This window comes from Sylvia atricapilla, chromosome 3 (assembly GCF_009819655.1).
Source record: "Sylvia atricapilla isolate bSylAtr1 chromosome 3, bSylAtr1.pri, whole genome shotgun sequence".
Classification (NCBI taxonomy): Eukaryota; Metazoa; Chordata; class Aves; order Passeriformes; family Sylviidae; genus Sylvia; species Sylvia atricapilla.
The window spans coordinates 95,182,549-95,208,801 of NC_089142.1; the positions used below are offsets into that span (position 1 = coordinate 95,182,549).

Consider the following 26,253-nt stretch of genomic DNA (forward strand, 5'->3'; position numbering starts at 1 on the left):
TTCAAGCATGTTTTGATTGTGCGTGATAGTGAAAAAATAATACTGATTTGCTTTCCTTGTCATGATCAGGAGAAGTGTTTGACTACCTAGTTGCACATGGAAGAATGAAAGAGAAAGAGGCTCGTTCAAAATTCAGGCAGGTATGAAAATAGGGTGTTCGTTCTTTGGTTTTTGTTTCTGTTTATGATGTTTGCAGATAGATGTGAGTGTGAGCAAACTTTTTACTTTAAAACAAATTGTTTTGATAATGTTTATTAAAGCTGCAGTGGAAAAAAAATCCTAAAAGAGAAAAATACCTGATTCCTACATACTGTCTAAAAATAGTAAAATTGTTTTACTTTTTCTTTTAGTCAGTGTTCCTAAGGGTCACTTTTTAAAATTTTGACTCACTTGAAGTTTAAATCTGCTTCTGAATATTTTAGAATTTTACAGCTGTTCTATTTAGAGATGTTGATATGATGACAGGTACTGCTGTGTCATGTCACTGTTTTTGTATGAAGGCAATTCTGTAATAGGCTTTCATATCATTACAGACTTTCTCATTTTAATCCATTTCTTACCTTGGTTTTAGTGATTGTTTTGGAAAAGCTTTAATCAGATAAATTTATCAAGTTTGGTGTTTTTCAGAATTAAGTTACATAATTAACATTTAAAGAAACTGCTCTTAACATGCTGTTTCAGACTTGGTTTTTGTTGTATATGTGAAAGACATGAAAGTGTTGAATGAATTGTTCTGCTAGGGGTGAATTGCAAAGATATGCAGTTGATATTTTAGAAGATAAAATCTGAGATGATGTATCTGGCTATTGGCTTAAAGGGTAGATTAATTTCCTTTCAGTAGTTATTGCTATTGAGTGATTTGCATTTAAAAAATATGTTTCTCCAGTTACCTCGAGTGGTATATATTAAACTTCTTTTTAGTAGGAAAATGAGCTGTTAATAGGGACTTTCTAATTTCAGTATTTAAGCTTTAATGAAAGAAACTTAGATGAATATTTTTTAAGATAAATGTTTTATTCATTTCTTATATTTTAGTGAATCATATCAGGAAACAAAATTACTAAATTATATACAAAAACTTACAGTGAAGTTGAAATAAAATATTTCACTAATCATCTTGGTTTTTCAGATTGTATCTGCTGTACAGTATTGTCATCAAAAATGCATAGTTCATCGTGATCTTAAGGTAGGTTGTTACTTATTTTACCTTTTGCTGCCTATCATACAGACCTAATTTCATGCTGTATATTAGTCCTTCCTACTGCCTGTGAATTCCTCAAACATGTGAATGAGGGAAGTGTCACTTGTATTTTATTCTCAATTTCCTGAAGCACAAAAATAATGTAGCTTGCCTCTTGGAACAGGGGAGAGACAAGAATAGAACATGTGTTACTTTCATTCCAGTTTTGGCTTTTAGAAAAAGACATGTTCTCCAAAGAATTATACCTGCTGTAACGCTGGTATCCACACAGTGAAGCTGCAGATGATCAATTGATACCAGCCATCACTACTTAATTAAAATATTTTCACTTAAAGTATATTGCAAGGATGTATAAAACAGTCTTTCCTTAGGGATTTATAAGAAATAAGTTTGAATTTCTGGTTTATATGCTAGTGTTTAATTTGGGCAGGAAAAATCAATTAAGGGTAAACAGAAATCAGTTGAATTTTTTTTGATCCTTTTTAGTAATCTATTTGTGTAAACCACCAGACCATATTAAGAGTTCAGCAAATGCAAGTACAACCTAAGCCCTGCCTGAAGTTGTCCTCATGCCAGGTTTAGGTATCATGGGACTTGGACATCATCCTCACCCACTTAAAAGCTGTCTTGTGCTGTTGCTTTGATGTCTTTGAACATTTACGGAGAAAATACTGGTGTAGGTTCTTTCTTACTAATGTATCTGAATACTTGTGAAAAGCTGAGGTGGAATAATTCTTAAGAGGTTTTTTTCACCAGTATCTTTCATGTTATCTTACAGTGAACTGCATCATTCTTTCAATCTCATTCTTAAAAATCTGTTCCCTGATACCTGTCAATCTGCCAGCTCCTGTATGTGCGCATGAGGATGGATAATAAATTTTCTGCTGAATTGTCCCTGCCCGGAGTGTTGTCATCTGATTGTGGAGGTGCCTGCTCAGCATTCTGAAGTCAGAATGCAAGGAAGGAAAAGGGCTGGATCTCACCGAAATCTTGATTAAAAAAATCCTCCATATCTTGCCTGACTGTGAATGTTTTGTCAAGCTCTCTGGAGCTTACTCTGCAGCCACTCCTGCTGAGTTTTGCAGAATCCTGCACCCAGGGACTTCTTGGCCAGCCTGGACAAGCCCTTCACTGGTACTCTTGGTCCCATGCTCAGCTGGGAGTAGGGAGCCAGCCACCTCCTCATGGTTATCTAGCTCTGGCTCCTTCAGCCCAGCTATGTGCCTGAATCTTGCTGCATTAACCCGTGCAGCTACTCAGCATCCTGCATCTTGCTCTTTCTCCCAGAGCCCCTTAGTGCCTCCACCTCTCTTCCATTTCTTACTTCCATAGCACACACACAGCTCACAGGTTGAGCTTTCAGGCTTATGCAAAACAGTTTTGCAGCATTCACACAGGGAACTACCTGCCACGAGGAGTCTGCTGCTGATCTCCTCCCTATTTGCAAGACAGCCAGGCAGGCTCCAAAATAACTTTGATTTGATTTTTTTCTCTCTGTCTTCTCTTGGCTATGGAGCTATGCTAGACTCATTTGAAAAGTTCAGAGTAAAGTGTGATTGAGAGCCAGTCAGCCTAGCTGATGAAAAATAAATTCTCCCAAGGAAAAAAGGCTAAATGTGTGGCTTTGAGGAGGTGTTCTTGCTTCATCTGTTCTTTCCAAGTGGTATGACATCTCTGTCTCATTTAAAGCTCTTCTTGTGGAGCTGCAGAGAAGGAAAAAGTAACTTGAAAGTGGTGCCTGCATTCTCATCTGCTTCTGTTGACTCTCCATGGTATCAGCATATTTAGCAATTGATATTGCAGCACAGCAAGGCAGAGGTCCGGAACCACTTTGGATATTTTTGATAAGACTTTTTTGCTTTAATAACAGGGTAAACCCTCTTATTTACAAGTTACTTCAAACTAAACTGGAGAGATGTGTAAGAAACTGTGCAAGTTTATCCAGGCTTTTCTGGTAGAAAAATTGTCTCCTTTTCACTTTGTAATTATAAACAACTTGTGTAGAAAGAGTTGTAACCAATTCCAGCTTTGTGATCCTGTGATGCACAGAACTTATCTTTTCAGTTCACGCTTTTTGCTCTGAACATGTAATCAACAAGAACATCATCTTTCTACTTGGCATATTAAAAAGGTCTTTTGGTGTTCTTGGTTGAAATAAGGAACCTGAAAGCACTTGCCATAGGGCACTTGGGTAGCAGACTACTGTTGAACTAGGAGAACTATTGTAATCACAGAGCAGCTGCACTGACAGTGCTGTTTTCACCACAAGGAAAATGAAGTCTTTGTGAAGTAGTGTAGAAGGCTGTCAGATCTGGAAAACAGCTCTGTGAGTCTGTCTGAAGGCACATCAGCTGGAACCAGCTGGGATTACAGATCATGAATTGGAAAAATAAAATATTTTCCAGGATAGAGTTTGTAAAAATGGGCTGTATTTTATTCCTGATAAAGGCTAAATTCTGTTGTGCAGCTATTGGCTTGATATTCTAGTAGGTAATTGTCTCCTGTTCTGTTCACTGAGTGTAAGTGAAATTATTAAAAATAAACTCAAACCCAGGTAAAATCGTGTTTACCCTTTTAATTGAATGAGCTGACAGATTGCTGCTTCTCCGACTGTGAGCCGAAATATTTTTATATTTTCTGGGCTCAATTCTGAGCACAGCATCTGATCAGGGCTGTCTCTTTGCTATAAAACTGTTGCTTGCTATAAAGCTCTGGTTAATATCTGGCCTCCTGTTGAAAAAGTAGAATTCCTGCTCTGCTTGGTGCTGTGTTGTGTTGCTGGCATGCAAATCAGGAGCTGGGACCCAGTGAGGTAAATAAACATTGCCCAGTTCGGCTGCACTCCATGCAGAGCATCCTTCCCAAGTGATTTGAGAAATCACTTTATTTCCCCAATAATTTATTAGTATTTCTGTAACTTCACCCTTTTAATCTTCTTACCTACCTGCGATACTAAATGTAAGATACTGTTTACTGACTCTCCAGGTACCTGTACACTTGCATCTATGTGTATGTGATGCACTGCAGTCACACGACTGCTGCACAGGCATTAATCTTAGATATATAGAATACATTCTGTGTGAAAAGAATTAAGTACTTGAGTGCTGGCACTTTGGTGTTGCTGTTGCTGAAGCAAACTAATAATAAAAGGGAGAGGATTTTTTTGGTACAGAAGGCTGAGGTACAGCATGTAGCTTGAAGTGTTTCATCTTAGAAGCAGAAGGTATCTTCTTAAGTCTTAAATTCCTTCTAACATTTACTCTGCCATAATGGTAGATGATGTCTAGGATTAGATTTACTCTCCTTGGCATCAGAAATTGGCATGAAGCTGTCAGAAGCTTCAACTGCTGTTCTGAGATGTCTAGATACTTCACTCTAAAGCTGAACTAAGTTATTTCTTCCAGAAAATAAAATGTTAGTGGTTGATTCACTTGCTGACTCTTAAGTTTGTTTAGCTGCTTTTAATAGTTATATTTTCTTGAGTAAACATGGCTGATTTTCAGTCCTTGTAATGTACATGGGGGGATTAGTTTCTTTAATTCTGCAAGAAAGAGGCAGATGGTGAACTGTTTTAGAAAAAGACATTTTTACATTTATTGATCAATGATATATTGTACTGTATATATATATATTTATACTTAACTCCGGTACAAAAATTGTCTTATTTTCCTCTTAGGCAGAAAACCTTCTACTTGACTCAGACATGAACATTAAAATTGCAGACTTTGGGTTTAGTAACGAGTTCACGGTCGGTAACAAACTGGACACATTTTGTGGCAGCCCGCCTTACGCCGCTCCAGAGCTTTTCCAGGGAAAGAAATACGATGGCCCTGAAGTGGATGTGTGGAGCCTTGGGGTGATTCTGTACACACTTGTGAGCGGATCACTGCCATTTGATGGTCAGAATCTAAAGGTACAGTTACAACATGAAAGCTTGGCTTCTGCTGGCTTTAAATCTTCTGTGTCATCAGGAGCTCACCTTTTAAAAAAATCTTATTTTACAGGAGCTGAGGGAGCGAGTACTGAGAGGGAAGTACCGCATTCCGTTCTATATGTCCACAGACTGTGAAAATCTACTGAAGAAGCTACTAGTACTGAATCCAATAAAACGGGGCAGCTTGGAAGTAAGTCATTTTGTCTTGGAAAAAAGGGGGTTCAAATTAAGAAAGAAGAAAATACAACAATTGCTTGAGAATTCTTAGCTTTTCAGGGTAGATACTTTCTTCCTGTTTTAAGGGCCCATAAGTCTTGTTTAAAAAAAAAAAAAAAGGAAATGTCCTAGAAACACTGCAGCTTGAAAATAGAAAGTGTTAATCAATGAAAATCTAACCTTAATTGCAGCTGACTAACGACTAAATTAAGAGCATTTCAAAGCACAAACTGTTCCCACTTGTTTCAGTCAGATAATGGATCTAGTTGAAAATCTGTGGAAAGGGGAACAAGATTGTAAATATAATCCTGGAGTTTTTCAGAAAAACAAGACCAGCAGCAGGCAGTACTATAAGCTTTTTTCAACTGACCATTTTTATGACTTCTTAAAAAAAATAGATATAAGAAGAATAACTAGCAGATGGAAAAGAGTGTGGAGTTTTTTGTTTGTTTTAGTGCCATCATACATGTAAACTCGTAAGAACTCTGTGAATGATAAGCTAATAATGGCTAGTTATTACTGTTCAAGCCTTTTTTTCTCCCTCTTCTGGTAGCTTTGTTTCTGAGTAGCTGGAAAATTTAAATATATGTAATAATTCCTGCTGTGTCCCTCAGGTAAAGTCTGTTTTGGGGATTTCTAATGAGTTATGATTGTTGGTGTTAGTAAATTAGGTTTTCTTTTTATGGGATGTAGAAAATATCTCTGCACAACTTCTAAGGTGTCTAAAAGGTTCAGTGCTTTTTAAGGGGCTGTTTTGTTCAGGATTGATGTATTGGATAGTACTTGTTGCATAGCTGATCTTTAACAAATAATTGGTGTAGAGTTCACTCTAAAAGCTGCCTGGTTCTATTGTGTGAATTCTTTAGCAGGGAGGGATTTTTTTAAATAACATCTAATTACCATAGAGATGAAAGCAGCGCAGAAGATAAATAGAATACTTTTAAAATAGTATTTGCATAAGTTAATCACTAGTGACTTTTGTTTCATCTTTCTGCACATACCTGGGCAGCAGTGGATGTGTTCCAGAAAATAAATCCCACTTAAGCAGCTTTTTGTTTGTAGTGGCATGACTTATGCTTCCTGGCATGGAGGCTACCTGTGCAAGGAAGCATGCACTCAACTGAGCTCTGTCTGCATGCACATTCCAAGCTGATGCTGTTTTATGGCTTTTTATAAATAGTTTTAAGTTGAATAAAGTCTGTGCTGAAGACAATAGTGAATGATGGCTTTGGCTTTACTGACACGTGCTCATTATGTTCTGTGATTACTAATTTATGTTTAAAGGGCATAATGATAAGATTGTAGTCTCTTCCAAGATCACTGTTTACCTGTGTCATGTTTAGGTTTTAGGGAAGTAGTTTTTTCTTTTATTGAATTTTCCTCCAGATTTTCAGCAGTTTCTCTTCAAATTTAATTTCACTTTGATTCTAGGTAGTGTAGTGTTATCCAATTCTTGTAAAATTCCTTCCTGTCCCTGGAGAGAGGTGTTGGATAGCAGCCTCACTGAAAGGCCGAGGTTGTCACATTGTGTGGAAGAGAGCAAGTAAATGTTATGTGTGACTGAGGGTCTTGAGCCAGTTCCAAAAATACTGATAACAGACATTGATCAGTATGCTAACCTGATGGGAGAGAGGGAGGCATCACTGCCTTTTTTTTAAAAGGAATATTCCTGAAATCACATTGGCTGAATTAAAAAGTGTGGTATGTGGTTTGGAAAGAAATCTGTCTGAACGCTTCTGAAAATGTTTAGAAGGAAAGTATAAATTACTTGGAAGCTTCTAAAAGTGGAAAGACAACATCATCTTAGATGGGGAGGATTATCTTGTGCTTTGCCTTTTGATTATTTGCTCAGTCCCAGCCATACATCTTCTCAGTTTCCATGCATGTTTTTGGCAGACCATCCAAAAGGATATTTGTCAGTGACATCAGCATCAAAGCTGAGATCCGCATGGGATCAGCACTGTATGGGTTAGACTTAGGACTTGGCCTCTGGTAAGAACCAGGCAAACCTTTATTAAAATGGTTTCTCTAGACTTTTTCATTGTTGCAGCTGAGAAGAAACATTTTAGAAAGAAGATAATGTTGATACAAACCAGTAAATCTTCCCAGGAAGAGGTGGGGAAAATGTACTGTCAGAAAATATCTCTTAACTGTCAGGATTTCAACAAATTCCTCTTTTTCCTCTCCTCCAGTCTTTAATTCTTTTGCATAGTGTTGCTCTGAAATTCCTCCAGAGCAGATTTATAATTACAGAGTGTAATAAAGCAAAATGATTTTGACACAGGAGTTGAGCCAGACCAGATTTTAATTAGATAGTTTTTCTGAAAATTGAGGAAAAACTCATCAGAAATATCTAACTGGTTGAAATTTAGTTTGGGTTGATGTTTAAGAAGTACAGTTTGTGTCAGATTTCTAAATATTCTGACCAAGGCTGCTGCTCTTTAATCAGCTGACTGAAAGCCCAGCAGAACTCACACAAATGTAGTATTGATCCTGGAATTGGATTGTTTGTGTCGCTTCAAAATGCTTGATTGTAAGAGCCTGTTTAAGAGTTGTACAATAACTCAGTGTGCCCCTGAGATCATGTATTTAAAAGGCAGAAGCCAGCAGAAATGTAGATATTTAACAGATGGAGACAGAGTGGATTACATTGAACTCTAGATCCACCTACTGAAGAGACGTGAAAAACTCTTAAGTTGGAATTTTCAGGTTTGCCTGTTTATTCAAGAAGTATCAAGAAAGGGAGGTAGAATTTGAGCAGTGATTTGTCATCCACTTCATCGTGCTTCAAGTTGATATTTATTTAACAGTATCTTTTAAAAATTGTGGTTGCAGAGACTGCAGAGTCTTTGGGGAAGCTCTCCTGTCCCTGCAAGGCCACAAATATATAACCCAAGTCTCTTGTCAAGTAGATTCATGCTGTGTGTCAGAAATGCAGTATAGCAGTATGTGTTCACAATCCCTCAAAAGCCAAAAAATCAGTTCCATGGTAGAACAAATCTTTAAGTGTTATTGTCAGCAAAATGTTAATTGCCACAAAGTTCTGTATTCTTGTAAGGGTACAGCTGTTGGGGTCTGTATTTTGGCAGCAGCCCTACACACAAAGAATTTGGTTTTATCAATGGAAAATTGAGTCTTTGGCTCTTTGTGAGAAATAACTTAATTTGGTGTTTGCAAGGCATATTTGGAGCCTGCGGGAAACTTGATTTGCTGGCACTTGTTTCGTTCTTCTGTCCATGCAGTGAGCAGTATTAGCATCTGTCCCTGAAGAGACATCTGTGCCTGTTGCTGTAGGAGGGAAAATGATTTTAGCTGTTTAAAGATGAATATGCCCTTAAGGAAAAATTGTGATGGTTAGGGATTCCAGACAATCAATCTTGAAGGCCTACAAAAAGATCCAAGCCACAACAGAAGGAAATTTTCTAAAGAAGGCAGGAGAAATTTTTGAAGTAAATAACTGTATGGCATAGAGAGAGTTAAGAGGCATTTCTCCCTCCAGCCAAACTTGGAAGCATATTTAGGTCAAGTGCAGTGAGAAGATCCATAGGAAAAAATGACCAGTTGGCATCATGATCCTGAAACTAATGACTGTAGGAAGCATCAGCACATTCCTGAATTATGCCTTAGCTTCTAAACACGTCTTTTGCTATTATTTAAAGGAGCTCTTTATCATCGTAGAGCTGGTATTGCATTAGCATCCTAGGATGTTAACCAAGAAGAGCACATGAGTGTCAGTTACTAGACAAAAAAAGATAAGAAGACAGTAGAAGTGAAGGGTACAAAAGGAAAGATTTTGGTTTTCAGGGGTTTTTCTGGTATTTTAGGCAGGGTGATTGTATAGGGAATAGTAAATAGGGGAATGAACTTATGGGAACATAAGGATGTGAAAGATAAAAGATGAGAGGAGGAAAAGAGCAACATTCAGATTATTGTGGACTTTAAGTTAGCACAAGTGTCATGGGGTATGGTAAAGGGCATGTTGGCCTAAAGCTCTTCTCCTTTCTTAGCAAATCATGAAGGATCGGTGGATGAATGTTGGCCATGAAGAAGAAGAACTAAAGCCATATACCGAGCCTGAACCAGATTTCAATGACACCAAAAGAATAGGTAGGACTTTCATAAGGGTGTTGCAGCTGGTAGACACAGGCAGTTTTATCTTGGAAGGCAAACTAAACTCTTATGAATTTGACCTACAATCTCATCATACAAGTAAAATGCATTCTTTTTATTTAAATGAGAAATTCCATTACAATGGTCTTCTTATAATTACTGTTGTGACTTCACTGAGTTGACATCAATCTACAAGCAAAGCAAAAGACAGATAACAGAATTTAGCAGACTGAAGAAGACAGATTTTGTTATGAAGGCAACAATTCTATTTGCTAGTGCATTATTTGTTGTTGAATAACATTGAATGTTGTATAAATTAGTTAAGAGTTGCATAATATAGTTGGGAGTTTTCAAGATGAAAATAACAATGAAAAAGAGGAGTTTGTAGCATTTTTGCACAGTAAAAAAACCTCAGTGGGTTAAGTTGAATCTTAGTTACTTTTAAAGTATAAGGCTGTTTTTCTGTTTTAACTGTCCCTAAGTTGTCAGTAAACCCAAACACTTACTCTGCTGATATATCTGGCTCTTTTTACTTTTAGACATTATGGTCACAATGGGCTTTTCAAGAGAAGAAATCCACGAATCTTTAGTAAACCAAAAGTACGATGAAGTCATGGCTACATACCTGCTTCTAGGTAGAAAACCACCTGAAGTAAGTGCTGTTTACATTTTCTAGTTTGGCCTTTGTGTTGCTGGGTTGAATGATGTTTTTATTAATTATTTTGTAACATTTTTTTCTAAAATTGTGATTGATAACTTATGAATGTCTTTCCCTTTTCATATCCACTTGGATATCTTGTTAGTTGACATACACAGAAATAAATTAAATCTCCAGTATGTTCATGTTTGCTTGTGAATGTGTTGAATTGTTTTTTTTAAAAAGCTGTCTGTTAATCTGAAGTGGTCTGACTTTTAAGTGTTGAGTTTTCATCTTGTCATGTGTGTTTTCAGTTAAAATCTAAAATAGTTAATAGTGATTATTTTTCTGGCTATTCAGATGTGGCATCCTTTATTTCGCAGAAATGTGCTCATCCTTTCTCACTCATACACTGTTTTATAATATATTGAAGTATTCAATAAGTTATTGCATTGTAGTCATTAATATATTTGTGGCAGAAAATCTTGTGATCATTTTGGAAGTAGAAGGATCTATACATCTTTTGGGACCACATGGATTTTTCAAGAAATCAGAGACTAAGGCTTTCTTTGTGAAGAATTTTTTCCCTGCTGTTTCATTTGCCTTCCTTCAATTTCAAGAAAGTGTAGATCTGATATGTGCATCCTTGAGTGCATTTTCTCACATCTCTGAGCCAGAATTCCCTTATGATGGCAGAGCATGGAGGGAATCTGTCTAAAATAATTTTGGCTCAGATTGCTTGGAAGAGGATATTTGTCTTTTCCTCTACTCTTACATAGAACTTACTCTTCTTAAATACGAACAAATCAGTGGCTGAGTTACAGACCTTATAAAGATGTTTTGAAAGCCATAAAGAATCCTTTAGTCAGTACTTGCTTTTTTCGTCCTTCTGACTCAGTCCAATGCATTTTAAAATTGTTCTGGAGCTATGAATGCTCTTAGGCTTTAAAATAAAAATTTAAAAGGCAGGGAAAACCATTCTGTCACTTCAGTTTTAAAATAGCACTATATTTGTTTCTGTCAAGATTATTCTAATTTTGTTTTGAGCATTCATTAACTATGTAGCTTTAGCTATGTGTTTTTAAAGCACATGAAACACAGATGAAGTGAGAAAATTAATCTTGAAGAATATTCAATTCTGGATGCAATGTTAAATTTTAAAAAAGCGCCCTTGATTGAAACTTCGTGCTTTATAATTCTATAAAGGTACCAGTAGTGTTCAATTTCATTTATGCTTTGAAAACCTGTTTTCCTTGTAGTTTGAAGTAGGTGATTCCTTGTCCAGCAGCAACTTGGGTCAAAGGTCTCGTCCCAGCAGTGACCTCAACAACAGCTCTGTGCAGTCCCCTGCTCACCTGAAGGTCCAGCGGAGCATCTCCACCAACCAGAAGCAGCGGCGCTTCAGCGACCACGGTGGGCATGGTGTTCCAGCAAGTGAAGTTACAGGCACAGCTTGGTGGGACTGGGCAGGGATTTGTGGGCCTGGCAGTGCCCCCACTCTGTGCATTTGTTGTGTAGCTCATTGTGATGTGTCTCTGTATGAAGGTGTTTCTGTGGTAAATCTAGATTCATGCACCTCGCAAATTTAATTCTGTGGACTTGTTACTTGGTTGACTCACTAAATGAGACACTTGAGAGTGTTTTCTGTTTAGGGACTAATGGCAGCTCTGGCTCTGGATAACCCCAAGGGCAGCAAACCATTTATTTTATCATTACATTTGGCTGTGGGGCCAAATTGTTTGCTTCCAAGAGACAACAATTTTACCAAGCATTCAGGAAAGGTTTTCAGGTGAAAAATGCTTCTATCAAAAAGGAATACATGTTTAAAACATTAAATGAAAGATGACTTTTTTCCTCCGCTGTCAAATTGCTATAAATATTTCTAAAATATTTGGCTCTTTTCTCTGCCTAATTTACATTATTGTTTTCTGCATTTTTGTTAGCTGATATGATTTTTATTTCAAAGGAATCTAAAAGTCTACTGATGGAGAAGTTTTCCCAAAACATTTTAAAGAATGATGAGAGGGGAAAGAATTGTGATATTTTCCAAGTATAACCATGCTTGTAAACAAATGTAGGCCTATGGCTAGGGGAAAATAATCTTTCATAATATTTAGAGGAAAAGGTATGCAGCAGAAAGTAAAAAAAAAAAAAAACTTTGAAAAATGTAATTTAATTCCTTTTTTCATAATATTGTACAAATTGCATGGATATAAAATGAGAATTAAAATGCCTTTCTAGGTTTTACATATTGATGTGAAATGGGAAGTAGTTCTGAACTGCAAATTGGTAGTGAAGAGAGAGAGAGTGGGTAAAAAGAACACAGGCTGTCACATCTCAATTTAGTAGGTTGGTCTGTGTGCTGAGTTTGCCGTCAGAGTTGTTCAAATGCTTTTTTTGGACTCGGGGAATTATATTTAGACTACTTTGGCCAAGAAAAATGCAGTGATTATTTTTAGATATTTATTAATTCTATTTTTATTTGGCAGTTGGCCCCTCAATTCCTCCTGCTGTGTCATACACAAAAAGGTCTCAGGCAAACAGCGTGGAAAGTGAACAGAAAGAAGACTGGGACAAGGATGTCTCACGCAAACTCGGCAGCACTACAGTGGGATCCAAAGGAGAGATGGCTGCAAGTCCACTTGTGGGTCCAGAAAGAAAGAAGTCAAGTGCAGTTACCAGTGTGAGTTGGGTGTGCTTTTGGCTTGTTATATTTATTTTTCCCTATTTAAACAAAATGTGCAGCACAAGATTACTATAGACATAATGGGTACTGAATAAGCCACAAAGTCTATTTCTGGTAACTTTTACTGGCAGACAGAAATAGGCTACAGTAGATGCCTTTTAAAATAAACCTTTCCCTTCCCCCCCGCTTTACTTTTTCTAACACTAACATAACAGTAAACATGAGAATGTCTGCACTTGGGCAAACTTCAGTTTCTGTCAAGAAAAATACTGGATATTTAAGGAAGGAACATAAGAATGGAGCCAATATGGAGTGCTCTTTTTCTGGTTTCTAATGCTTGTCTATCTGCCAGGAATTCAAGGGACTTCTGGTTCAGAGATTTCATCTGATTAATCCTACATAATATCTCTCGTGAACTTCCTCTGTAAATTCGGCTGTTTGGTTTTCTGAAACCACTTCGTGTTGGACTTCAGAAATGGAGTGAGATGAGGGGGAGCAACCCACTCATTCCCTGGTGCATGTGCCTGCTGATATGATTTACGACCCGACTGTTGTATTAAGCAGCTGAACTAGCAAACTAATAATTTCTTAATGTTTCTGTTATGACATTAACAGTTCTGTAAACTGCTATCATATTACTGCCTCAAACACCTTTGTTCCAAACCAGAGTATGTCTCTTCTAATGTGAAAGCATCTACTTTGCCTTTTGGTAATTCCTGTGCAGCAGGATTGTAGTTTAGGATTCTCAGTGAGAAACACACTTCATGGTGTTTAAACACCTACTTAGGAGCAAGAGTTCATGTGGGGAGAAAAAAATATGCATGAATCACGATTTAAGATTCAAGTATACTTTAAGCTATTTAGGACACATGGTCTATTAAATACAAAAACTCCTGCCATCTTTTGATACAGTAGACTGGCAGCAGGAATTCTCATTATCCTTTGGGATTCTATGTGATCCCATCTTTGGATATTCTGGAAATATGATGTGCATTTCTATTAGAATTTTCTGAAAACAAAATAAATGCTAGTTCATTTAACTCCTAATTTTCTGCAGTACATCTGCACATGCTTCAGTTTTTTTCTTTTTTTTTGATTCTAAATAGGGTTGTTGTCACCCCATCCCCACAAAAGTCTTTGAAATTATGGCTGTGTGGATTGCATGCAGGAACTTTGAGTCTTCTAAGATTAGATTTCATATCTGAGCTTTCCCAAAACTGTATTGCCCCAAAGCTGATTAGAGTCATGTGTGGTACAAGCTGATATGTCACAAGCATTTCTCTGCTTTGTGAGAACTAATTAAATGGAGTATCTTTGCTATGAAGAATGAGAAATTGATTTACTTGCTAATGGCAACTTCAATATTTGTGCATTTTTAGCTCTGTTACTATTTTGAGAACTTTGAAAGGCTTTGTGATGGGCATGATTAGGGAATATTGGTGTCTGATATTACAATAGTAGTTCAAGATTGAGCAGCTTACACAGATAGTGAATATTTTTGTTTAAAACTCAAACATTTCAAGTGAAAAAAGCTAATTTAATGTGGATATTTTAAAAATATTTTTGTGTAACTTTGAGGGTAACATGATGTTCAGAGAGGTGGAATTTCTTGAAAACATATTTATCACCTTCAGTCATATTTGTGAAACTCAGGAAGGTTTACTTTCAGAAACAGCTATTGCAGTAGTTAATCTTCCTTACAATTTGGCCTTAAAACAGTTTATTATGTGGTCTCTGTGGGGTCATACTAATGCTAAAAAACTGTAGATGAGGGAGACCTAAACATAGTAAATCTTGCAGAGTTCATGATGTGCTACAGTACCTGAGTCTAGGGTATTTGAAATCTTTTGCCAGCAGGCATCAGAATGTAATGTTAGCACAGTGCAACCTCTCCCACTCCAAATTCAGTATGTAGTGTATTAAAAAGTGAGAATTTGATGTCATGTACTAAAGCTAAGCCTTCAGCAGCTGACCTGTGCTTGGTAGGAATGGAGAGTCTGTTTATCCAAACTTAAATTAGTAACAGAAAGAAATACCATCAGTATTTTTGCAACAAGACTTATTTGCCATGTTATCTGATTCATAATTTCTGGGTTGACTGACATAGATTGATAGTATTTCTGTTTTTCTCTTGAAAGCTCATTTGGCAGGGGCAACAAACTGGTGCCCTTGTTGGAAAACTGTGCTGTGCAGGAAAGCCTTTCAGCCAGCCATAGGTGTGTTCTCTGGGATCCCGGTTTGTTTGATCCCAGGGACAAATAATACAGGAACACAGTATGTGGGAATTGCATAATAATACTTAGTAAAGCGTGTGTCAGCAAAATTAAACTTCCTTGTGTTCTCTCAGTGTATTCTCAATGGTGCAGTAATGAGATGGTGAATGAGCTATTGGAAAAAACAGCTGATGATGTAAATGATTTGTGTTGACAGATTGACTTAGTACATTTGAAAGCATCAACAATGTGCATAAGTGGCTGAAACACTCTTTTGATTTGCTTCTTCCAATCCTTAGATTTTTGTATAACATGATATGCAGTAGAAAGTATTTAATTTTAGTGTTAATTCTCTTCTAGAACAATGTGTTTTCTGGTAGTGGAATGACAAGGAGGAACACTTACGTTTGTGAACGTTCTTCAGATCGCTATTCTGCAATACAGAACGGGAAGGACAACAGGTACTGTTCAACTTCCCTTGTTTATTAGTTTGGGTACAGGAACAGAGGCACAGAAGAAGCAGGTTATGCAGAATACCATTATGAATCACAGTGTGAAATACATAAAGTCCAAGTGTATGTTTTCATCTTGCACTGCTGCTTTTTTGTTTGTGATGAATTTTTAAGCTAAATATGTCAGTCGGTCTTTGTTTCTTTTTGTGGGATCACGTTGATTTCTGAAGGTTGTCTTCCAACATCAGATGAAATAACTGCTAACAACTGATTGCTCTATGGGCAGTTGTGCTGTGGGGAGCTTCAGATGTATTACTCTGGCAGTATAGCCTGATCCTTTTTCATTTTCCCCCTAACCACTCAAAAAGCTGAAATGGTTAATATTTGTCCATTGTTTTCAATGTAAGTTTTTGGACAAAATAGTATTTTCATAGTGATGGTAACCAGTTTGTTTCTTGTTTGTGGGATGACAGTAAAGCTCAGTTTAGTATGTTTTGTTAAGTAATATTGTTTTAACACTGACAGTCTTTTTAAAATTCTTTTTTTCATCCTTGGTGTTATTTAACCCCTGTATTTCACTGAAAAAATAAAATACTGGCTTTAATGGAAAGTAATAAAAACTGGATTTTTTAAATTTAGATTCAAATAACAGCACTTACTCTGGTGCTTTTCAAGGTATTCGAATACAACAGTTTACAGTAAAATGAACAAAAAATTCATAGCATGAAATGGCATCGTCTAGTAAACTAATTTTATTTTCTGTCATAGTGTTTGAATTTTTTAATGATACATAAAATTTTGGAAATAAGTAGTACAGGGTTGTTCAATTACAGTAAAATGATGAGCTGTGCAACACATAAATGACAACTATTTGATTAAACACTTAAAATTAATTTTCTACTTTTTATTGTACTTCCTTAAAGAATTTCAGTTTCACTTTATTGGATGGGTACTTTCAAAAGTGTTTTCCCAAATTTTTGTGTATAGTTTCGAATATTTGAACAAAGGCAGTAACAATCCTTTTTTGAAAAAAAAAGGCAGATAACAGATGTACTTTAGATAGATATTTTTCTGATCTGACAAAGATATTTTTCTATCAAGAGATTTACTACATAAAACACTGTAAAGAGAAGGGGTTTTTTTCCGAAGTTTTTCATTTTACAGTTGATTTTTTATTGTAATATTGAAAGATTCCTAGTCTGTATTCCTTTAATGAGTGCAGCAAATATTGTGCTCAGTTCTTTGAGCATATTCTGAAAAATTAGTAAGAATTTTCTTCTGAGTTGTATTATTTGCCTTTCCTACAAGATGTTGTGTTGCAGTTGAATTTGTATTTGGTACAGCTGAATGCCTTGTGTCATCGAATTATTCATGTGAAGTCTTTACCTCTTTGCTACAGATATTATTTAGCTGTGGGACTCCAGTTACTAATACATTATTAATGCAATTTCACTTATGCTTGTAGAGGCAAAGCTGTATTTTGCCTTAATTCATTTGACTTTTGTTTTAAAAAGTAATGGCACAGTAGTTTTGCCACTACTTTCATCTTCCTTGCCACTTAGGGAAGGAGAAATAAAAGTACTGATAGAAGGAACTGTACTTTGAAAGGGTTGACTCAGCCCAGCAGTGCCTGGAGGACACTGTCCAGAGGAGGACAAATTGGTCCTTTAAAAACCAGTCACTTCCAAGTGATAATGTGACAGCGGTTCCAATTGTTTCATGTTTCAGATGTTTGTTTTAATTGTAGTTGAGGGTATTCACAAAAGCAGAGTCTATTTGATCAATCTATTGAAGTCTTTGTGAAATTTTTTTTCAGTGTTTTTTTATGATGTTCTTGTATTCATTGTAGTCTTTCTTCATTACTTTGAATAATGTGTGTGCAAGCTTTAATCTTGGGAGGAATGAAAAGGCCTAATTTAACATATATGGAGAATTCATGTATGGATGAACATAGTTTTCTTAGAAATGTGTGTTCGTTACTTTAGCTGAGGCAGCTTGGTCACTCAGTCTCCTCTTAAATTAAGCAGCAGTGCTGAGTTCTAAAAGAAGAAATCAGTTATTTTCTCTTTTTATAAGAGGTTTTACACTAACCTTTCTTTTCTCCTGTGATTTTTCCATCCCTGCTGCCTTGCTACCATGGAACAGCCTGACAGAAATGTCTGCCAGCAGCACATCCTCTGCGGGCTCTGCAGTGGCCTCTGTGTCCACACGCCCTCGGCATCAAAAGTCTATGTCTGCCTCTGGTCACCCTATCAAAGTCACACTGCCAACCATCAAAGATGGTACTGAAGCTTACCGACCAAGGTAACAGATTGATGGCATTTCTTTTTGGCTGTGCACACCAGAAATAATCTTGTTCCGTTCATGACAGACCTCAGGGTGTTTGTAATCCAGTCAAAACTGCCACGTTGCTTTCTGGTTTTAAAAGTAACTTGCTCGAGTATTGTAGATATTACAGATGATTTAAACCTGATTTTGTTCATGGCACACATTTGCATACAGTTAAAGAAGTTCCTTGACTGCCTCCCTCTGGAAACTTCTAGAAAACTTAGGTAGTTAAAAATTTGACTACTTTAGATGGGACTATACAACACAGGCCACCATATATTGAAATGAAATACCAGAATGTAAACCTCTCTGATTTGTATATTGTGAAGCTTATTGGTGTCTAAAAGCACTACTGTGTAGTTGTTCTTACTATTAACTGCCTAAGTAGCTTTATACATTTATTTCTGTCAAGTTATGACTTAAGAAATATCCATTACGTTTTTTGGGGAGTACTTGTGTTAAGGGTATCAACGAACATATTTTCTGGGAGAGGCCTGGGGCACTTTCAGACCTCGCTACGGACTTTTTTACTTTTTTCTTTTTGTCCTATTATCTGTGTATACTTTCTTTTAACAGCTCTAATACTTAATAGAAATAATCAAGAGATATTTTCATTGTAAAATCCAACCCGAGTATGAATCCTAAAAGCAAATCAGGAGCACATTCAGTTTTTAAAAAGAATCAAGAGTCGGGTTTCTTTTCCCGTCTTTTGTGAAACAGTTGTCACGTAGGAGGGCTTTTAGCCTGGTCTTTCTCGTTATTTATGCTTCTGTTTTCCCAGCAGTGCAACTCAAAGAGTGCCTGCTGCCTCCCCATCTGCTCATAGCATTAGCACCACCACTCCCGACCGGACCCGCTTTCCCCGGGGCAGCTCCAGCCGCAGCACTTTCCACGGGGAGCAGCTGCGGGAGCGGCGCAACGCCACCTACAACGGCCCGCCCGCCTCGCCCTCCCACGAGACCGGCGCCTTCGCACACGCCAGGAGAGGCACCTCCACGGGCATCATCAGCAAGATCACCTCCAAGTTCGTTCGCAGGTTGGTACCTCGAGTTTCCAGAGGAAAAAGAATGATAAAAGCACAGCCTGTAAGCAGGACTTTAATTGGAAAGTCTTTGACAATTTCCGGTTTTAATTTTCTGAAGTAAATATAAATTTAGTTAGAATGCTGTTTGGATTTGTATGTTGCTTCCAGAATCTGCCTGTTTTCACTTCCATGTATATATTGTAACCATTGTTTGACCAGCTATTCTGCTTCTTTATCTTAAAGGAGCAAGAAAACGCTGCTCAAAAGGGGCTTTTGCTCCTGGTTCACAGCTGTGATACAATTAACTTAAAATCAAATTCATTTAAATACTGAAAAGAGGGACTTCAAAATGAGTCCTTACTTAATGTTAACAATATTTTACTTCTTTATTAGATGCAGTTTGTTACAAGGGGTAACTTACAATCATTTCAATCATTTTTTTGCTGTTCTTAAAAGAAGTAGGTATTCACAAGTTATTTCAGGTAATTCTAAAATCTGTGAATAAATGAGAAGTTAGAAGCAGGCAGAAGTCTGGAAGTGTAGAAATTATAGTATTTCAGGATCATACAGCCTGTTTTATTATGTCACCAGCTTCTTCAAATGTAAGTTCAGGTTTCTGAAAGAAGAAAACTCAAACATCCTGGATCTGAATTCATTCCTGTGATGATGCTGTCAGTAATAATGTCTCCTGTGAGGAGAGGTACTGAGAAAGGTTTTCAAATACACTGTTCAAGTGACTGTTGATTTAGCAGTCACAAGACCTTTTGCAAAAGAGGGACTTAATTTGTAGTTTGCCTCTTTCTACCAGTGATTTATCTATTAATTCTCAAGCCTGTTTATGGATGTGTCTATAATGCATTATTCTCAGTTTTACAGTCCAATTATATCCTGGAAATTTCTCTTTCCCTTGCTGAATCAGGCTGTTGTGCACTGAATTCTACCATTTGTGTCTAGGGAAAAAAAAATAAATTGAAAGTTAGGTTAAGCTCATAGTTGCAAATTTGTGAGTAAAATATGGTGAATTGCATAAGCTGGTACTCCAGGGGAAGAGAAGAGAGAAAGCTGGAAATGGAGTGATGTTCCTCGCAAAACTGATTTCACCTGGTAAACAGCTGATAGTGCATCAGTGTGTGTGTAAATAATACCTCCTATGAAGACCTAAAAAGAAAAAAGTGTATCAATTATTTTCTTTTTCCAGAAACCTGAACATACAGGACTGTGTTCCTTCCTTATTAGTATCTCCAGCACTTACATAGTTGCAAGGAGATAACTGTTCTCTGATTTTAAAGAGAAAAAAGTACTACAGCAAAACCAGTCATCTGTTGTCACTGTAGATTTCTAAATGGGGAAGCAAGGTATTTTCTGTAGAGTAACTAATAGATTTTGAGAGTATAGACTGCTTTTTAGTGTAAAGCTCCTTGGTTTTTTGCAAGGAAAGGTATCTTGACTTTGTTTTTAACAGATCAAAGAAATAATATTTTTATCTTAAAATATTTAAATAGTATTTTAAACTCTGCGTTTAGAATTCAGATACATCAAATTAGGATATTTTAAATTTATCTTTATAATGGAAGATTTTATACAATTTCCTAGTACGTTTTACAATGTTAAAAGTGTATTTTGTCATGGCCCTGTAGGGTGTGTGTTTTGTTGCTAGTGATGGTGGGGTGTTTTGTTGGTTTTTAGGTGTTTTTTTTAATTTGAGTTGTTTAAGACTTAATGGCTGGGATTACATGGGTGGAGGTCGAGGGGCTTTTTTTTTTTTGCTGTTCTTTGAGCTGGATCACATAACTTTTAACTTCTGTACTGTTAGGAAGTAATGGTTTAAAGCATACTTTGACTAGAAGGTGTCATGAAAGACGTTTTTTACTAACTTTTGACAAGGGTAAATGCCTTTTCTGGTAAGTATTTAAAATGAATGCTTAGTATAATGAGAATGCTTAGTGTATAGGGTATTGAAGTATTTTGGATCAATGGTTTAGGTCCAATGATACTTCCCTGGTGTTAGTTACCAAAGTATTTGTGTTTTGAAGGTATTACATTAATCAGGTAATTGAATTTGAGTGCTTAATATTGGTACAGCAGCACTAGGAACATACCTAGGTGGCTTACAAAGTATGGGGATATATTTCAAGTTTCTTCATACTAAAAAGACATAATATAAAACAGTTCCTTGCAAAGCACAGCTCTAATGCAGCAAGCTAAAGATATGTTTAATCTCAAGTTCTCTGGTAATCTCACTGATGTCAGTGTAACAGCTGATTTGCCTAAAGTTAAGCAGATGTTGAAGTAACCTTCCTGAACTGGGCTTCAAACATTTGGGCTCACAAACTCTTAGGCACATCCTACTGTTAATTGCTTGAATGTGATTAAGCATGGGCTTGTCTCAAAGTGCTTTCAGGGAAACACAAAGGCCTGACCTGCAAGGGTGCAGAGTGGAGCCCCCCTGGACCACCTTGACCAACTGCTCCTCTGTGCTTGCTGGAATTACATGTGGCCATTGCTCTGTCTGCAGTAGGTTCAGAACAACATGTTAATTTTGCCATCAGTTGGGAAAAAGAAATTAAGCTATTACATGTCAGAGCTGGAAAAAGCTAAAATGTCATAAAGGGAAACTAAAATGTGAAAAAATTCTATTAAAGAGTATTAGGCTTGACATTATAATAATGATTTTTTTTTGTCAGTAGCTATTTAACATTGTTCTAGGTGTAGGTTTTCTTAACTTTTATTTTTCACTTTTATCATTGAATCTCAACCTTAACTTTGTTTTGAGGGATCCAAGTGAAGGCGAAGCCAGTGGCAGAACTGACACCTCAAGGTGAGGAGTCACTATTAATACTTCGCTCTTAGGTCTTTCGAATCAAGTGATTTCTTAAAGCCTTTTAAATCAGGATGTAAAAGAGAATAGTGCTTAAATATTCTGTATTTCAAAATTGTTTTCTATCTGGGGGGAGGGGGTCTTGGCAAGGTCTTTTATATCCCTCATTTCTGCTTTCTTGCGAAGTATTTAATACAAAACTTTATGTAAGCATATTCCTTTGAATAATAAAGCCCCCTGTAGGAGTTAACCAATCCTTTAGGCACTTAAAATCATGTTTTGACTTACAAATACTTAATGGTGTTTACTTTTGGTTTCAGTGGACAGTGTAAATACTTCGTGTGTCTGTGTGTATATATGTATCTATTAAATTTTTACTATAGTTACATATTGTGCTCATTACTAAAGCTGCTGCTTGCCATAAGTAAACACCTTATAGTCCCTGAGAAATGAATGCCACTTGTTCTGAGAAAAAAAAGCAAGTGACATTCAGACAAAAAGAGTGGTGACTGCCAAATATTGAATTTCTGTGGCAACCACTGTACACAAATCTATAGATGCTTTGTTAGCAATAAAACATCCTTCATATGCTCATTTTCCAGTATATCTGCACTTTTGCCATGTTTCAGCTTTTGGTGTGCTTAGCACAGTGCATACCTCTTTATTTTTCTGCTCTCTAATGAACAGGCATTGTAGTTTGCATTCATTCTAAACTGGTCACTTACAGAAAGTATTGATTTAGTTTTCAAAACAGAAAGCCTCTAAAAAAATAAACAGCACATTCTTACCCAGATACACTGTATATAATACACAATGCATTTATCTAAGTTAGACCTTTTCAATTCAGAGTCTCTTATCTATCAAATTATTGGATGTGGAAAGGAAGAAGAGACTGAGTGTTCAAATGAAGTGTAAAGTTGCTTTCAGCTCCTGCTTTCATTCTCTAGCTTTCTCTGCTTTTTGTCATCCTACAGTGTCTGTTTGGGGCTAAAAAAAGTCATTTGAGATCTTATCCCTGCTCTATCCCTTGATATCAATGTGGTTCTCTGGGGATCACACAAAGTTGAATTAAAAGTGCTAGTTTTGACTCCTCTCTGAATAATAATCACAGTTTCTAGACTGGAAACGAGAGCAGCACCCTTCCCCAGTGATGGATGGGGAGGCATCAGCATCTGGAGTACCTGGGGCAAGAACAGATACAGCTGACTGTGGAATTCCTGTAAAATAATTAGTGCTGGTTCTCACAATATTTTCTGCAATGGAACAAGTAATCTATTTGATAAGGAAGCATTAGACTAAGAGCATTAATTGGAAATTGCTCCCTTGCAATTTTGTCCTTTATCAAATAATATAGTTTGTGTCTGTATTTGTGAAACACAAGTCGCTGTTTCTTACTTGTAAAAGCTGCTGTCCATGTACTCAAATGGTGACCAACAGGCTGTTCATGACCAAATTACAGTCCAAAATTCTGCCTCATCAGTTAAAATCAAACACATTATAAGGTCTTTTGACACAGAGAGAGGTCAAAAATCTAAACAATTACAAAAGGGGGGGAAGGAGAAAACAGGGGAGGGAATTAACTGAAGACTTGTGAATTGCAGGGTGGGATTTCTTCCTCTGCTGCTTTTACAGTATGATTTCCGCTTCAGGATTGTGTCCCTCAACTTCAGTTTTGTTGGTGTATGGCATGCTCCAGATCATGATACTCAGCAGAACTTCAGTCATGCTTTTACATAGATTCCACTTTCTTTGGAGCAGTATGGAGTAACGTGTGTCTGCTGCAGTTCCCATTGCACATGTTGCCATCAGAACATTGCAGAGCAGGGGTTTCCAAACTTGCTTTGCTGTGTGCCACTGCTGTGGTACGGTGCTGTGCTGAGCACACGTGTGGGGCAGGGCTGTTCCAGCAGCATCCATCCCACTCCCTGAATTCGCTTGCCCGTGACTCGTGGCGTCTCAATGGCAGTTTGGAAACTCCTGTTCAAGAACTGTATTTCTCTTCTCTCTTTCTCAGCTAAAATGCTCTGGGTTTGACTTTGCTGTGTGTCACTTGTTCCAGGAGTGTTTCTGGGGAGCCTAAAGACAGAGAGAAGGAAGATAGCAAAGATTCGAAGCCGCGCTCCTTGCGCTTCACGTGGAGTATGAAGACCACGAGTTCTATGGACCCGAACGATATGATGAGAGAGATTCGGAAAGTGTTAGATGCCAATAACTGTGATTATGAACAAAAAGAGAGGTTTTTGCTCTTCTGTGTCCACGGTGATGCACGACAAGACAGCCTTGTTCAGTGGGAGATGGAAGTCTGCAAACTGCCACGATTGTCGCTCAATGGAGTTCGCTTCAAGAGAATATCTGGGACTTCTATCGCATTTAAGAACATTGCATCCAAGATAGCAAATGAGCTTAAGCTGTAAAGAGAACCTAAATTCTTTGGGATCAGGGAAGATTCATACATGATCTACACTTTGAATGTACTGGTTTCGCCTAATGTGATTGGCCTGTGAAACTCCCCATGTAGAAATTGCCCTTATTGCAATAAGGTTATACATAGTTATTCTGAATTGTAAAGTTAAATCCAGTATGACCTATATTAAATAACTGTAGCTAAAGATTATGTTCACATGTACAGGTAAGTATATAGAGCATTCTGTTCATTTTATGTTCATAGAGTTGTATAATAAAAAGATGACTGCTTAAATTCAGATCTTGTATAGTTGTCTAGATTTCTGCACAGAAATGTATGTTTGATGCTTTGAGTTGGAAAAGTTCTTCCCTATCATTTACATTTTTGGTGGGTTTTATAAGTCTTACCTCTATCATGCGTTTTTTAAAAAACTTGTGTCCTGAGTCAAATGCACAAACTAGTTTTCACAAGTGTAGCATGACCATTTTTAATTATTTAAAAATTGTTCATGAGTTGAACCAAAAGTCGGTGAGTAATTGGCTTTTGTTCTACATGAGACTGTTCCTGCTTATCTTTGGCTCTTAACCTTGTTATTGGACAGTGTTTAGTTGAAAAAATGAGACAAATATGTTTACAGTGTTGGCACTTACAGTTTAGAAACTTTGTTCTGCCTTTGGCCAGCTCAGAGCTGTGGGGGAACAGAAACCAGGCATAAGTGATTTCTGTCTGCAAATTCCAGTGCTTATTCCCATGGCCCATTAACAAATGTAGCACCAAAAAAACCAGAATTATTTCATTTGAATATCTTGGTGTAAAATATCAGTTATTTGCTGCCTTCAGAATACTACAAATTCCATTTTTTGGAAATCTATTAACATTGGGACTGTTTAATAGCACAAGATAATCTGAAGTGTTGACCAATTGTGTAAGTTAATAATACCACCTCAGGAATTAGCTTGGCTTTTGGAACATGTGCCCCAAAGAGTACATGCAATTCCACATAATATTTTACAGCTAAACATACATTGTTTATAATGATAAATTGTTGATTTATGCTTTTGTGGTTGTACAGTTCGTTCCCATGTAACCTGTTTGTGTTTAATATTTTACCAGATTTCTTGTATTTATTCCACATCATTATGCCTGTAATGTGCAGCTTTGTAATTAGGCACTTGCCTACAGAAAAGAAAAAAAAAAAAACCAGCCCCACTTTTTTTTTCCTTCATAATTAATGATTATAAACTATGTAAAACCACTAGTACTGGTACATTTTAATACTTGTTCTTTTGTACTGAATTAACCATAGAGGTTGGTTGTGCAATGTTATTTAATGTCGTAATTACTGTAATATCAACATATGGGCCCCATCTGCACACTCTTGTGAAGAATAGAAAGTTCATTAAGAAATTGTCACTTTAAAAAATAAAAATGAAAAAAAAAAGCTGTGGTAAACTCTGTAACCCTAAGTTAGAAAGCTGTAAGTGTAGTAAATGTGCCATTCTCTAATGGCTTCTTGACCGAGATGGACTTTACATACTGTACTGTGATGTAGCTTTCCTATGTAACAGTTATGTTCGGAAATGGACGTGTATTGTTGCCTTAGAAAAAGGGTGGTGTTTGGAAAGAAAGAACTGTAGCCCCTTTTCTCTTTTTTTTTTATCTGATGTTCATTGAACCAAATCTGATGCAAGTCATCTTGATTCACTGGTGCACTCTATTAAAACTTACTTGAACAGTTCTCATACTAAAATACTTGTTGTTTGCGCTTTATAAAAGCACAGTCATTACTGCAGGTAGCAAAACAGTTTAAAGGTGCACAGGCTCCGTCTTCAGCATGGTGTGAATTCAGGATTAGTATTTCTTGGGTTCAATGGTCCTGCACTGTTCAGAAACTATCAGTGGTTTAACATTGCTTAGAAATTAATGTCCAGGAGCTTTTACAGGAATTCACCAAAAATCAGTCTGGGGAGGAGGGGGTTGTGTGTTTGCTCAATTTACCCATAAATGTCCATAAATGCTCAGCTATACTTAAAAAAACACAGCTGGAATGTAATTGTGATGCTAACCTAAGGTCATGTATGAACTTGGTCATGAAACAAAACCCTTTGCCTTTTCAGAAGGTTCAGTGGGCAGAATATAGGTCATGCTGTGAGACAGTAGATTAAGTACTTAGGAGAGCTTCCCGCTTCACGGGCGCTGTTTTTCCATGGCTAACTTTGCCCTAGATTAC

General features: G+C 36.9%; 1 protein-coding gene across 6 annotated transcripts in view; it reads left to right on the forward strand.

Annotated features, from left to right (window-relative positions):
• MARK1 (microtubule affinity regulating kinase 1) overlaps nt 1–25,773 on the forward strand; it is a 57,557-nt gene extending 31,784 nt beyond the window's left edge. For 3 of the 6 annotated variants that reach the window (XM_066316227.1, XM_066316232.1, XM_066316231.1), the window contains 13 exons: nt 70–140; nt 1,130–1,186; nt 4,878–5,114; nt 5,206–5,325; nt 9,359–9,458; nt 10,001–10,113; nt 11,358–11,511; nt 12,588–12,781; nt 15,358–15,458; nt 17,595–17,753; nt 18,559–18,813; nt 21,575–21,619; nt 23,679–25,773. In XM_066316227.1, the coding sequence (XP_066172324.1) occupies nt 70–140; nt 1,130–1,186; nt 4,878–5,114; nt 5,206–5,325; nt 9,359–9,458; nt 10,001–10,113; nt 11,358–11,511; nt 12,588–12,781; nt 15,358–15,458; nt 17,595–17,753; nt 18,559–18,813; nt 21,575–21,619; nt 23,679–24,033 (1,961 nt within the window). In that variant the 3' untranslated portion in view covers nt 24,034–25,773. The remainder of the gene's footprint in view (nt 1–69; nt 141–1,129; nt 1,187–4,877; nt 5,115–5,205; nt 5,326–9,358; nt 9,459–10,000; nt 10,114–11,357; nt 11,512–12,587; nt 12,782–15,357; nt 15,459–17,594; nt 17,754–18,558; nt 18,814–21,574; nt 21,620–23,678) is intronic. The other 3 variants (XM_066316228.1, XM_066316229.1, XM_066316230.1) reach the window with 3 other exon arrangements.
• Nucleotides 25,774–26,253: the final 480 nt, after the last annotated feature.